This window comes from Sorex fumeus, unplaced genomic scaffold, assembly GCF_029834395.1.
Source record: "Sorex fumeus unplaced genomic scaffold, SorFum_2.1 ptg000098l, whole genome shotgun sequence".
Lineage (NCBI taxonomy): Eukaryota > Metazoa > Chordata > Mammalia > Eulipotyphla > Soricidae > Sorex > Sorex fumeus.
The window spans coordinates 15,019,086-15,033,065 of record NW_026606155.1 but is presented as its reverse complement, the minus strand read 5'-3'; the positions used below and the strand labels follow the sequence as shown (position 1 = coordinate 15,033,065).

General features: G+C 38.6%; 1 protein-coding gene across 1 annotated transcript in view; it reads left to right on the top strand.

The window, feature by feature from the left end:
- TSHR (thyroid stimulating hormone receptor) overlaps positions 1–13,980 on the top strand; it is a 133,603-nt gene that overhangs the window by 81,092 nt on the left and 38,531 nt on the right. The window contains exon 7 of the mRNA XM_056134168.1: positions 2,891–2,959. Coding sequence (XP_055990143.1) covers positions 2,891–2,959 — 69 coding nt within the window. The remainder of the gene's footprint in view (positions 1–2,890; positions 2,960–13,980) is intronic.

The following is a 13,980-nucleotide window of genomic DNA, read 5'->3' as shown; positions in this document are numbered from 1 at the left end:
AGACAGAGAATTCTCCTCGCTTGTATAATTAACCACAAAACAGAGTTGGAGCTACACTCAAAGAGTGCCTTTTCTCTATTTTTAGTACCGCTTTTACAAAATGAATCTGGTACTTTTTGTTTGGGGCTTAAAAGAAACTCTAAGATTTTTTTTTTGGCCTGGATTGCCACCCCAGCTCCAATTCTCTGGTTACATTGCAGCCTGAGGATTTTTTTTTTGTCAGATAGAAATCTGATTAAATTATTCTCCAACAAAATGATCCAAACCTATGGCCACCTAGAAAGGAGGCTGTGTTTAAGCCATTCAGACTCTGACATTCTAGACACTAGGAAGCTCACTCAACCTCGAAGATCCTAACCACAGTGGAGTCTTTCAGTTAATCCACCCAGAACAAGTGAGGACCCTGTCAAAAGGACAAGAGACTCTTGATCCACCATCTCACTTGACAACCTGGCTAAGAGCTGGAGGCTGAACTGCTCCAAACCTTCACTGTGCCATTTAATTCTTCATGGTCCATAAATCCCATGCTCAACTTCTTTATAGAATGCTTTGTGCGAACTTCACTTTGGGGCATTTCCCCTTAACAACTCCATATCTTAAGCAGCCATCTCCAGAGAAAGGTACTCACAGTTCTTCACTTAGTCTGGGGCCCAATAAACAGTTGGTAAAATTTGAATCTGAGAACTTCATATATTTTAAAATCCAGAGGTGAGGATGGCATCATTTTTTCCCAGTGATTACTTTACATTCCTGCAAAGGTTATTGGTCCTTTGAATCTCAGACTCAGACAATCAATAGACAAGGATCTCAGTCTACACAGCAGGATTTTGCACCTATATGTCTGAGAAGGTAGAATTTCAACAAAGTTTGCAATCCTGCCCTCCTTTCTTCGCGAGTTTCATTTTTCAAACTCAACTGAACAGTTTAGAGTTTTGTTTAATATCTGAAATGTAGCTGTAACAAACAAACATTTTTCATTTCTAGAATCCTCAACCAAGTTTGGTAAAGAAAATGTGTGTTATTCTTACATCTTCATGAAAGGACTCTAGTTGACAGGAAATGCATATCCATTAGAGGTTTCCCAGTCTTGGTGGCAGACAACTTTGCATTGTAGTTCACACCCAGGATGATCTTGGCGGCTAAAATTAAACCTGCTGTGAAATTAGCAAATCAATCCAAAGGCTTATATTTTGCCTCAAAGTTCTTCATAACTACTATCACTGTATCACTGTATCACTGTTCTCCCGTTGTTCATCGATTCGCTCGAGCGGGTCCAGTAACGTCTCCATTGGAGACTTTGTTGTTACTGTGTTTGGCACATCTGTTTGCCACATATCACCAACTTATAACTACTATAAGATCCAATTTTTCAGGGTATTTTCCTTAAAGTGATCATCTCATAAGTATCCATGATTCTCTTAAGCACACACACACACACACACACACACACACACACACACACATTATCCTCCCAACAATCTTTTGATTGAGCATTATTACCATGTTTTATAGGTAAGGAAATTAACAACATCAGGATCATACAACTGTAAAGTCACAAAATTAGGTCAAATTACAGATTTGGAGTTTCTTGTATACTTCTTACTATTCTTCCAGAGTTCACGGGAGGTAGATTCTGGAATATTTCAGAGTTTTCCTACAGTCACCACTATCTGTGATTGATTGTGATCATAATTGCCTGTGTTTACATCATACCGTTAACCTCCAACAAAGCCCTGGCACCCGTGTACAGACCAGAGTTCCCCAGGCTGGGGCTTGTACAGGAATGGCTTGTGCTTTGGGTGATGGGAAAACTTGTTTTAGATATCTGCACTCCTGATTCCTGAAAACTCTGTAGCAGTGTGGTTTGGGCAAGTGACTGCTTCATATCAACAATTCAACTAGAAGTGATTGTGTTTCAGGACAGCCCCTATAATAGTACGAACTAATTGCACAAAAATATCAACAAGTTCAAACATCATTTCCACAAAAGGCATGGTTGTTGTCTTAGATTCATCTATGAGGCCCAAGTTAATTTGATACACAAGAGTTAAATATAATAAGCCTTGCGGCTAAAATAAATGTGAAAAATACCTTTAAAATAAAAAATGTAAACGAATAATGTCTTTTAAAATGTTTGTTTAATTGTACCTTATGGTGTTTCACTTATAAAAAAATTTGGAAACCTTAGATCAATATGCTATATTTTGCAATTTGCAATACTTGAGCTTGTATACATTGGAAAACCCTCAATATTACACATTTCAAGGTATTAATGCGTTTCAAATAATAAAAATTATTTCATGAGTGTAAAAAAATAAAGTATTTGTTTAAAAAAATCACAATTAGAGGGCTGGAATAATAATAGTACAGCAGGTAGGGTATTTGCCTTACATATGGTCAATTAAATTTGGATTAGATCTCCAGCATCTCAAGTACCCTGATCCCCACAAGGAATGATCCCTCAACACAGATTCAGGAGTAGTCTGAGCCCCACTGGATGTGCTCCCTCAAAAAAAACACTTATGTTCCACTTTGAGATATTACCCCAACCCCCTGTATTTAGAATATATATATGTGAAACATTTTAAAGTCTTTAGTGGTGACAAATTTTTATTCTTTGAAGTGTATATGCTTTAAAGAAACAAGTTTCTCAGGAGAGAAATCTGAAGAATAGTGATTTAAAGTGGGAAATATTATCTTATGCCCAAATAAGATAATGGGAAAGATTATCTTATTCCCCAGGTGACGTTTTTTGTGTTTAGGTGAAATTTTCTTGTGGCGGCTCTTATGTGGGATCTGAGTAAACTTCTGCACATTTCTGACAGTGAAGAGACTTTCAGATTAAGGCCCCCAACATCTCTCCTCAACACTGATTTCTCTTTGATTATAGGAAACTGTACAACAATGGCTTTACTGCTATCCAAGGATATGCTTTCAATGGAACAAGGCTGGATGCTGTGTAAGTCAAGAATTGTCGTGGAAACTCTCCCATATTCACAACCTTAAGAAGGACCATACATTGATTCACGTGTCTGCTAGAAATAGTTTCTATGATAACACCCTGGAAACCCAGAGTTAGTGTGACCAAGAGTTTTTAATAAGATTAAGGAACATTTAGGTTCTAAATTTTTTTGTGTGTCTCAATTTTAGGAAAACTCCTGGGAGTGCTCAGGAGTTACACCCCGTTTGGTGGTCAATCCTGGTGGTGCTGAAACCCAGGCCTCTCATGCAAATCATTCATTTCAAAACTTTGAATTATATGTTTGTTCTTAAACCCCAAAACTTTTTTATCACTAGTAAAACAGAAAACCATTGTGTCACCTTCAATTACTATGTAGGAGTGGCATGGTGTCACCTTCGGTTACGGAATGGTATGTGTATGTAAATGCTTATCTACTATGTAGATGAAGTAATGAAGTTTGTTAAGTCCAAAATGATACAGAAAGTAAAGTTTGTATTTTCTTTTTCTTTCCTTTCCACATTTTCAGGAAAGTTATCAATTTATATTTGAGTCACTTAGAAATTTCTGAAAAGCCATATTCAACTTTTTCCACCACCTCCCCCCCCAAAATAAATACCTAGAGCAAACTATTGGCAAAAAGATATCCATTAACAAGGATTTATGTTTCATTGTAATTTCCTATCATGTCTTTATGGTTCCCTAAAACCAGTGCCAGGGAAGACTATGTGTCTAAGAACTTGTAGTTGGATTGGTTTAACTACATTAATATGCAGGTATATTTAATCTACTATCTAATAAATGAAAGAATAATAAATGGAACATTACTATCTAATGTTCCAGAATGTTAGTAAAACCTGCTTCTCACAGTATGGAAGACTAATTAGTAGGGTCCAAATATAACTAACCAACTGGAACATAAATTATTTTAAAGCATTTTATGCCATAGCTCCAGGAGAGGGAAATAAAACCAACTAACAAATCTGGAGTTGAAACTGAAGTGATGAGTGCTGTTGATGGTGGAGGGTGGAGTTCCCTTGTGGAATTCCCTTGCATCAGGGAATTCAAAACCTTGAATCAGTGGTATCAAGAGACAAGGCAGTAAGCAAACTGGTAGTGATGTAAACCTGAGACTCCTGTGTTAAACCCAGGTATCTGGATAACAGCTGGAAGAGTGCCCCATTAAGTATATCCTGACCCCCAGCAGGAGTACATGTCAATCTCTATGAAAGAAAAAACCCAATGAAAGCTCCCAGATTTGTTTCGAAGAGTAACATCTAGTATGAGCTCACAGACAAATAGCAAGCAAAAGAATTTCAGGCTTGATTTAGTTTAAAAAATTTCATTGTATATATACATATATATACATACATATGTGTATGAACATATGTATGTATAAATTATTTACATATATATCCAGGAAGTGTTTTCCCCCATTCCACTATCTCTTCTCTTACTACTAATATTAAGGAGGGCTGAAGAGTGGCTCAGTGGTTAAGGAGTTAAAGGGTTAAGGAGTTAAAGGGTTAAGGAATTAAAGGGTTAAGTGCATGTAACTGACCCTGACTTGATCCCTAGCAATACATGATCTCCTGAGCATCACAGGTTACAACTCTGGAGGCCTTCGAGCACTACTGGTATAACCCGGTAATTCCTGGCAGTGCGAGGCCTTGGGTTGTTGCAGTGAACTTGTGGCCTGGTTGGCTGATAATCATGGGAAGAGGCCCTCAGGCCTCCAGACTGTTGCTTGAGAGGCCCCCCAAAAAGCTGAGGAGAAGTTGTGACAAAAATTGCTTCCCTCCCCCATCTTTTCTGTAGGCTATATCTCTAAATTCCATTACTATTCTGCAAGGAATTTTATGAAGAAAGTCAAAAGCTATAAAATAATAGATTACTGAGATAAACTTAACACTATATAAAAGACTTGTTTGGGATAGCTCTTGAAATTTTATGGAGTGCTTAGGCATGATTGCTAAGAAGCCAATCATGGGCAGGTCCAAAAAGTTCTGAAGCAAAATAGTCAGCATACATTGCCTAACTACAAGACTATTTCTTTGAAGGTAATAATATGGAAGTTCACTGAGTTGGTGACTTGCCTATTGGAAAAGCCATATTCTCTTTAATGAATAACATAATTGCTAATCTATTGCAATGGAGGCAAGAATATGAAGTGGACAAGAAAATAGCTTCAACAAGATCATTAAGAAAATGATGATGGGAGGAATCGGTCAGGATGGGATATGTGTGCAGAAAGTAGATAAAGGACCAAACATGATAACCTCTCAGTGTCTGTATTGCAAACAATAATGCCCAAAAGTAGAGAGAGATTATGGAATATTGTCTGACATGGAGGCAGGGGGAGGGTGAGTAAGTGGGCTGTATACCAGGGATATTGGTGGTTGGGAATGTGCACTGGTGAAGGGATGGGTGTTTGATCATTGTGTGATTAAAACCCAAACATGAAAGCTTGTAACTATCTCATGGTGATTCAATAAAATTTTAAAAAAGAAAAAAACAAAATAGCTTCAACAAATGGTGTTGGGAAAACTGTACAGTCACATGTAAAAAAAAAAAGAAATCAAAACTGTACCTGACCCCATTCACAAAAATTAAACACTGAAGAAAGCATCAGCAGGATTTTTTATTTATTGTAGAGATGTCTTCAACAAAATGACCACAGAGGCAAAGATGGCTAAAACAAAACCTAATAAATGTACAACATAAAATTAAAAATATTCTGTGGACTGTAGAGCTAGTATAGCAGGTAGGATGCTTGTCTTGCATGAGGCCAACCTGTGTTTTATCCCATACTGTCTCTCAAGCCCCACAAGGAGTATCCATTAGCACAAAGCCAAGAGTTAAGCCTTAAACACTGAAGGGGGTGGCTCCAAACCCCCTCCACCCAACAAAACTTAATTAATATAAATCTTCTGAACAGTAAAAGAAATTCAAGCTACAACAAAGCAATCCCACTAAATGGGAATAAATATTTACTCACCATACATGAGATAAAGGGCTGATATGTAAGGTCCATAATAAGGCACTCAGAAAACACAACAACAACAACAAAAATCCAATGACCCCAACCAAAACTGGAGCAAGGGAATAAACAGACATTTTCCTAAATAAGACATATGGATGGCCAACAGGCATATGAAAAAGTGTTCATCATCACTATAATTAGGAAAATACAAATTGAAATAATTTTGAGATATCTACTCATGCCAGTGCCAATGGCACAAATCAAAAAGCCAGAAACATTAAGTGTTGGTGGGGTTGTGTGGAGAAAGAAACCCTCATCCACTATTAGTAGGATTGTCATCAGGTTCAGTCTCTATGGAAAGCAATAAGGATGTCCCTCCAAAAATTTAGGGATAGAAATCTTGTATGAACCAGCAATATTACTTTTTGGCATCTATCCCCAAGCTCAAAAACATTTAGTTTATGTAAACCTATTTGCATAGTAGTACTTAGTACAATAGCTAAAATATTGAAATAACCCAAATGGCCAGATGTGGATGAATAGATAAAGAAACTATGGAATATATGTAGCACTGTAGCACTGTCTTTCCGTTGTTCATCGATTTTCTTGAGCAGGCCCAGTAACATCTCCATTGTGAGACTTGTTGTTACTGTGTTCGGCATATGGAATACGTCTTGGGGAGCTTGCCAGGCTTTGTGGGCAAGATAATCTCGGTAGCTTGCCGGGCTCTCCAAAAGGGGCAGAGGAATCAAACCTGGGTCAGCTACATGCAAGGCAAATACTCTATTTGCTGTGCTATTGCTCCAGCCCATGGAATATATACCCAGTGAAATACTCAAAGGAAAAATGAAATGCAATTTGAGACATGGATGAAACTAGAAACTATCATGCTGAGTGAAGAAAATGAATTAAAATGATTAAGTGAAGGAAATGGAGAGATACAGAATGATCTCTCTCATGTGGGGAACTTAAAGACACAAGCAAAGTAGCAACAAAAGGTCAAAGACAACACTGAGTTTGTGATGAAGGGTAGGGATATGGGGTTGAAAGGGATCGGCACTGGGCTTCTATAGGGGAAGAAGGTGGGTACAATCACGATGAGCATAGTGTTGAAGTTATGTATATAAGATATCATCATTAACAGTATAACATGTCACATAATCTCAATTTCAAAAACTTAAAACTTAAAAGGTAAATATCAATATTCTATAATTACCCTATTAGTGATCAATGATTCCCCATAGCATCTTATCAATTTGATAAATTCTCCAGAAATGTGTTCAAGATCCCATTTTAACAATGTGTTAACCAAAGAAACAAATAAAAAAAAATTCAATTCCCTGTCATCCACCTCTTGCCAGTTTACTAAAATTAGCAGATTTTACCTCACTTAGACCCTTCTTTTTTTAGCCTTCAGGAATATGATTGCAGTCAAGTTGGATAAATTCCACATCAAGAACACTGACGCCTCAGCAGCAGCTGGGTAATTAGCTGAAACATTTATGAAGTGGTACCAGATGTATAAAAGCACATGATCCTATGAGTTCATGTGGAACCAGGCATGTTACCATCACTCAGCTGTGAAATTAATAACGCGAGCATGCCTTGCTCCATAGAAGAGGCCCAGGTCTCAGTCACAAGTTAAGTCACACATCCATTCTCTGGGGCTTCTTTTCCATCTTAACTTTGCATGAGTCTATGTTGCTTATCTCAGAATATCTAATTCTCATTATAGTATTTTCCATTATCCAATTCTAATAGCTAGATATTATCTGACAGTGAACATTTAAACAGGGAAAATCAAAACTCTTTTCATATGCTGAGAACATTTTTAAAAGACGCCCTGATCTTTATGAACTAAAAAGTCAACACAAATAATACACTAGTTAGCCCCCACCTACTAGGTGATTAGAAGTGAAACACCGCAGCTTGGAGCATTGGGAAAGCAGACAAGAAAGATGTTATTTAAGGATTAAGCAAGCTTTTATTTCTCATGGGGTGAATATTCTGTTTTTAAGATGCACTCCAAGATTGGTTTTTACCTCTAACCATTGAAACTTGGAGCATTTCTACTGATTACTGTCTAGAGACAGGTATTTTAATTTCTACCACCTAAAGGATTTTACAGAGCAATGAGAACTGAGTAAGTATTCCCATTAACTTTCCAAATAACCAACAGTATAGGAAGAATCCCAGCTCCTCACGAAAATGCTGCCATGAGAGCTTTGAATCATAAACAAGTACCAATGCAGGTTTCCCTAAAGAAATTAGAAAGATTCAGACAGAAATTCCATCTTGGAACAGAAATGATTCTAAAACTCAACCAGCGAGTACAGCTTCCCTTGCCATTGTAGCATACTCTTCCCTCAGTCATAGATGACTTTCTCATCTAAACATAATATCGATCAGCATTTCCCAACCAAGAGCCACCTGACCTTCTGTGTGGCCCTAAGAAAGCCACAGATGAAAATCACACAAATGGGAGTCCTCAGCTTGAGACTGGGGGGCCAAGGGGTTAGGACAGACTGAAAGTGAGGGAGAGTACAGGAAGAAAAAAGATCAAAAGGTCATGTCAGTAAAAGGTGAAAAACTGTTACAGAGGATGCTTTATCTAGGAGTTACAAAACCTATGAACCTTTGTGCATTCATCCACCCAGTTTTAGGAAAATTAAATTTTATTTCTGTTATTATTATTATTAATTGAATCACAGTGAAATACAGTCACAAAGTTATTTGTGATTGGATTTCAGTCACATTATGTTCCAACACCTGTCCCTTCACCAGTGTACATTTCCCATCACCAATGACCAATGTCCCCAGTTTCCCTCCACACCTCTACCTGCCTTTATAGTGGACACTTTAGTTCTCTCTCTCTCTCTGTCTCTCTCTCTGTCTCTCTCTCCTTTCGAACATTATGCTTCTCAATACACATACTGAAAGGTTATTATGCATATACATTTACCTATTTTCAACACTAAGTTATTGTCCAGAGTGATCATCTTTATTATTGTCGTACTAGTCCCTTCTCTATCATAACTGCCTTTGGGGTCACACTCCTGCTAGCAGTGGGTCACATACTTTTGTTTATGGGGTTTGAACACACATGGCCACAGTGCACCAAGGCTGCATGCACTACTGTAGTGCCAGGAATCCCAGATTGCAGTGGCAAGGGTGGGAGGAGTCATACTCAACAAGTGGGCAATTCCAGGGATTGGACTCATGGCCTCAGGCAAGCAGCTCAAATAATCCATCACTGAGCCATCCCAGGACAGTCATCCATCCAGTTTTTATTGAATGTCATTTTTTGTGCCAACTGTAAAGCCAATGGAGAGGAGTATAAGCCCTGACATTTTATCTATATTGTCTGACAATTGGCTATTTCCCTCTGACTCATTTTTTTATTCACTGTGAGCTACAGTTACAAAACTTTTATGTTTGATTTTTAGTAATACATTGATAGAAAACCCATCAGTGTACATTTTTCATCAGCAAATGTCCCCAGTACTCCTCTCTTCCCCCTCCTACCCTTCCTCCTGCCTCCATAGCAGACAATTTTCCTCTTACTCTCTCTCTACTTATGGACATTATGGTTTACAATACAGATCATGAGAGACTATCATGTTTGGTCCTTTATCTACTTTCAGCACACATCTCCCATCCCGAGCAATCCTTCCAACTATCATTGTTTTAGTGATCCCTTCCCTATTCCAGCTGCCTTCTCCCCCAACTCATAAGGCAGGCTTCTAACTGTGGAGCAATCCTCCTGGCCATCTCTCTACTGTCCTTCGGAGTTAGTCTCATATTATGATATTTTATATTTCACAAATGAGTGAAGTCATTCTGTATCTGTCCCTCTCTTTCTGACTCATTTCACTTAGCATGATACTCTCCATGTCCATCCACTTATAAGCAAATTTCATGACTTCATCTATGCCACAGGTGCATAGTATTCTTTTGTGTAGATGTACTCATGTTTCTTTAACCAGCCATCTATTCTTGGGCACTCAGGATGTTTCCAGATTCTGGCTATTGTAAACAGTGCTGCAATGAACATAAAGGTTCAGATGTCATTTTAACTGTGCTTTTTTGCACCCTTGGGATATATTCCAATAAATGGTATTGCTGGGTTGTATGGAAGCTCAATTTCTAGAAAAGCCCATATTGTTTTCCAAAAAGGCTGGACTAAACGGCATTCCCACCAACAATGAAAGAGAGTCTCTTTCTCCCCACATTCGCACCAGCCCTTGCTGTTCTTGTTCCTTTGGATGCGTACCAGTCTCTGTGGTGTGAGATGATATCTTTTTGTTGTTTTGAATTTCATCTCCATGATGATAAGTGATGCATAGCATGTTTTCATATGCCTTTTGGCCATTTGTATTTCTTTCTTGAGGAAGCTTTTGTTCATTTCTTCTCTCCATTTTTTGATGGGATTGGAGGTTTTTTTCTTGTACAATTCTACTAGTGTCTTGTATATCCTGGATATTAATCCCTTATCAGATGGGTATTGGGTAAATATTTTTTCCCATTCTGTGGGCTCTCTCTGTATTTTGGTCACTGTTTCTTTTGTGGTGCAGAAGCTTCTTAGTGTGATGCAGTCCCATTTGTTTATGTGTTTCCATTTACTTGGTCAGCAGTGTTTCATCCTTAAAGATGCCTTTAGCTTCACGGAGGGTTCTGACTACATTTTCCTCCACGTACCTTGTGGATTAAAGTCTGATATTGAGGTCTTTATTCCAATTTGATCTGACTTCCTCTGACTCATTCTTTATTATCTTCCTTTTTCTTTATGATTACATGATTCTTCCTTAATAGTAAAGTCAGAGTACCTTATAGCAGTTCCACATGAAAACTCTAGAAAATATTTTCTAGGAAGAACTTCATTATTCTAAGAAGTTCTCAAGGAGAAATTATTTCTCCAGTGAAAATATATTGCCTGCATGCTAATATATTAGTGTCTGTGGTACTTCAAAAGAAAATACAAATTCCTTTCTTTTTTTATGAATCACCATGAGATACATTTACAGACTTACATACTTTTGTGATTACATTTCAGACATACAATGATTGAATACCCACCCCACCACCAGTGCCCATTCTCCACCACCAATGTTCACAGTATCCCTCCCACCATCTCCACCCTTTCCCTCCCCCTGCCTCTGTGGCATGCACATTCCCTCGTACACTCTCTCTCTCTCCTTTGGGGTGTTATGGTTTGTAATACTCAGGTACTAAGCAGACATTATAGTTGGTCCATACTCTTCTTTCAGCACATATCTCCTATCCCGAGCGAGCCCTCCAAGCATCAGTTACTTAGTGGTCCCTTCTCTATCCGAGCATGTGAGACTGGCTTCCAAGCCATGGAGCGATCCTCCTTGCCCTTACCTCTTCTATCCTTAGATGTTTTTCTCCTATTATGTTAACAATTTCCTTTCTTATCAACTATTCTCAGATTTGTGTTTTAAACTCCTGATACCTGATATAAGCCTTTCTACTCCTTTAATTTCATCATGTTCATCGTATTTTTGCAAGAAAAAGTGTAGATTATCACAACATATGTACATGTATATTCACACAACCAACTCAATGAAATAATAATTTCCTGGATAGGTTACATATATTGTTTACCAAGATTTGTGAGTGATTTTAGCTGTACAGACCACAAAATTCAGAGTTATCAGGGTAAGTCATGGTCAAGGAAGCTGTTTAACTCGACTGAGATTCATACTCAATACTGTGTAATAACTGGAATTGATGAAAAGTACCTTCTGCCTAGATATTAAGCTTTCTGGGGATATATATCCTTTATCCTCTCCCCGCCCCCCAGCCTATATCCACTTAACTTCAGATCGTAGGTAGAATGAGCATCTAAGCCTAAGGGTAAAAACTAAATAAAGCAGTTCCCCAAACTACTAAAAGCAAAATGATGGTTTTATTTTGAAGAACCTAATTATCTCTAAGAGGGAAAGGGCCCAAGCAATCACATTGGTTTCAGAAAACACAGTCTCCTCTCCAAGTCTCAGTTTATCTCTGCTCAAGCTGGCTATGTTCTCTCTCCATCCCCCACATCTCCACCTGGACTCTAGCTGCCTTTCCCAGTTTGAAATCTTCTGCAGTGTTTCTGGTAAACTGCATTTATCAACCAGTGTTCTTATCCTTGGGGGCATATTGAGTGTCAGACGAAAACATGGAAGAATTGTACAGGCAATTATCGTTTGACAATACTGTCAAACGATGAGAGCAAGATGTTTTTACTTGCAGCCATTGGAGCTAGAAAAAAATGTAAGACGAGCTCACGGTCCTTGCTTAGTTTCTCAAAAGTATTCACACAGAATGTGGTCTGCAAGCTATGTGGCTTAAAGAATGTGAAGGACACACACGCCTAGTTTTCTTTTCACAAAATCATACAGTTCGAGATCTTCTCTCCAATTATTTTCTCAATGGTGGTGCTTACCTGCTCGAGCTATCTCACCATCAAAGGAACTCCATGAACCCTGTGGATTGCAAGAGAATCAATCATCAACTGAGCCTATGATTAAAAGACTCAGGTGGTAGTTGTTCATCCAGAAAGCACAGGATTGCTTTCACATGTCAATTGAGTCTTCGTAAATGTATGAGATTAATTAGCCCTCTCCATTCCAGCCTTAACGATGCTCTGAAAGCTTGGGGTTCACTCAATACTCGATGAACTGTGTCTAGGCCATGCTCCTGTGACAAGGACCCGATTCCCCAAAATAACACCGCTGCCTTGTCACTATCATCCAGAAAGACACAAGACAAATGCCACCACACCAAATGCTGAGATTTCTATTTTTCATTCTCTGTCATTTTCTCCTTAAAGCTGTCAGGTGTGAATGCACCCTAAGAGTTTTAGTGGTGCCCTCGTTATAGTGGATGAATGCTCTATTGATTTTTTATAGGCCCTCATTTATAAATTTCATTCAACAAGTAGTTATGGAGGAACTGATATTGACACTGGTACTACAACAACGAGTAAACAATTTATATTTTGGTTAGGGACATAAAAGATGAACAAGCAAACAACAAACAAGATAATCATAGATTGTGCTAATGCGGTGCACGGGGGAAGGAGGAGTGTGATGAGGAAAACTGATATTGTCTGCCAAAGAGTAGGCAATTCTCAGCCATGGTTTGACAGAGAAAAATGAGAAGAACCACAAAATTCATGCTACTTTATGCAACGTCATTTAGTGGTGTCAAGTACTTACTTGTCATTTGGTTCATCTTTCGCTCTGTCCCAAAGAAGGAGATTTTGTAGGTAGCTGGTAAAAAATAACTCTTAATCACCAACAGTTCTGTTGAACTACTATCTCTGGCTGTAAGACCATCCTCTCCCTCTAGTCAGAGGAGTGGAAAGAACTTGTCGGAGGCCCTCAAACAAAAGCTAAACCAATAAACCAGTAGAGGCTGAAGGCAAGAACACGCAAGCACTGCCCCGCCTTTTCTTCCTCAACAGCCAAAAAGAGGTCATCACAGTGGCCGTCTCCTAGCTCAGATTGGCACTCAGATCATCTCCTTTCTCCTGAATTCTGATTTATAGAAAAGGAAAAAAAGCCAGCTAAACAATAGGAAATTTATCTGTGGGGGCTCAGGAGAGGCACCCCATCAAGAAGCACCCCATTGAGAATCCTTGTGACCTAAAATTCTCATGTCTCTCTAGGATTATAAACTATCATTCTTAAGAATTTCCATCATGGAGTTGGCGATGATAGTACAGAAGGTACTTGCCTTGCAGGTGACTGATTCACGTTTGATCACTGGCACTACTTGAGGTCCCTTGAGTTTCACCAGGTGTGATGCAGAGAGTCAGGAGTAAGTGCTAAGCACCATTCAGTGTGGCCCTCAAACAAAAGCTAAACCAATAAACTTTCCATCAAGACACCTCCCTTACCACGCAATGCCAGAATGAACCCTGAACCCCTTAGCACCAACAGGTGTGACCCTCACACCATTAAAGGAAAATGAATTTTCCATCACAAAGATGCAAAGAGAATAAGAGAACCATTACTCGAATCCAAGC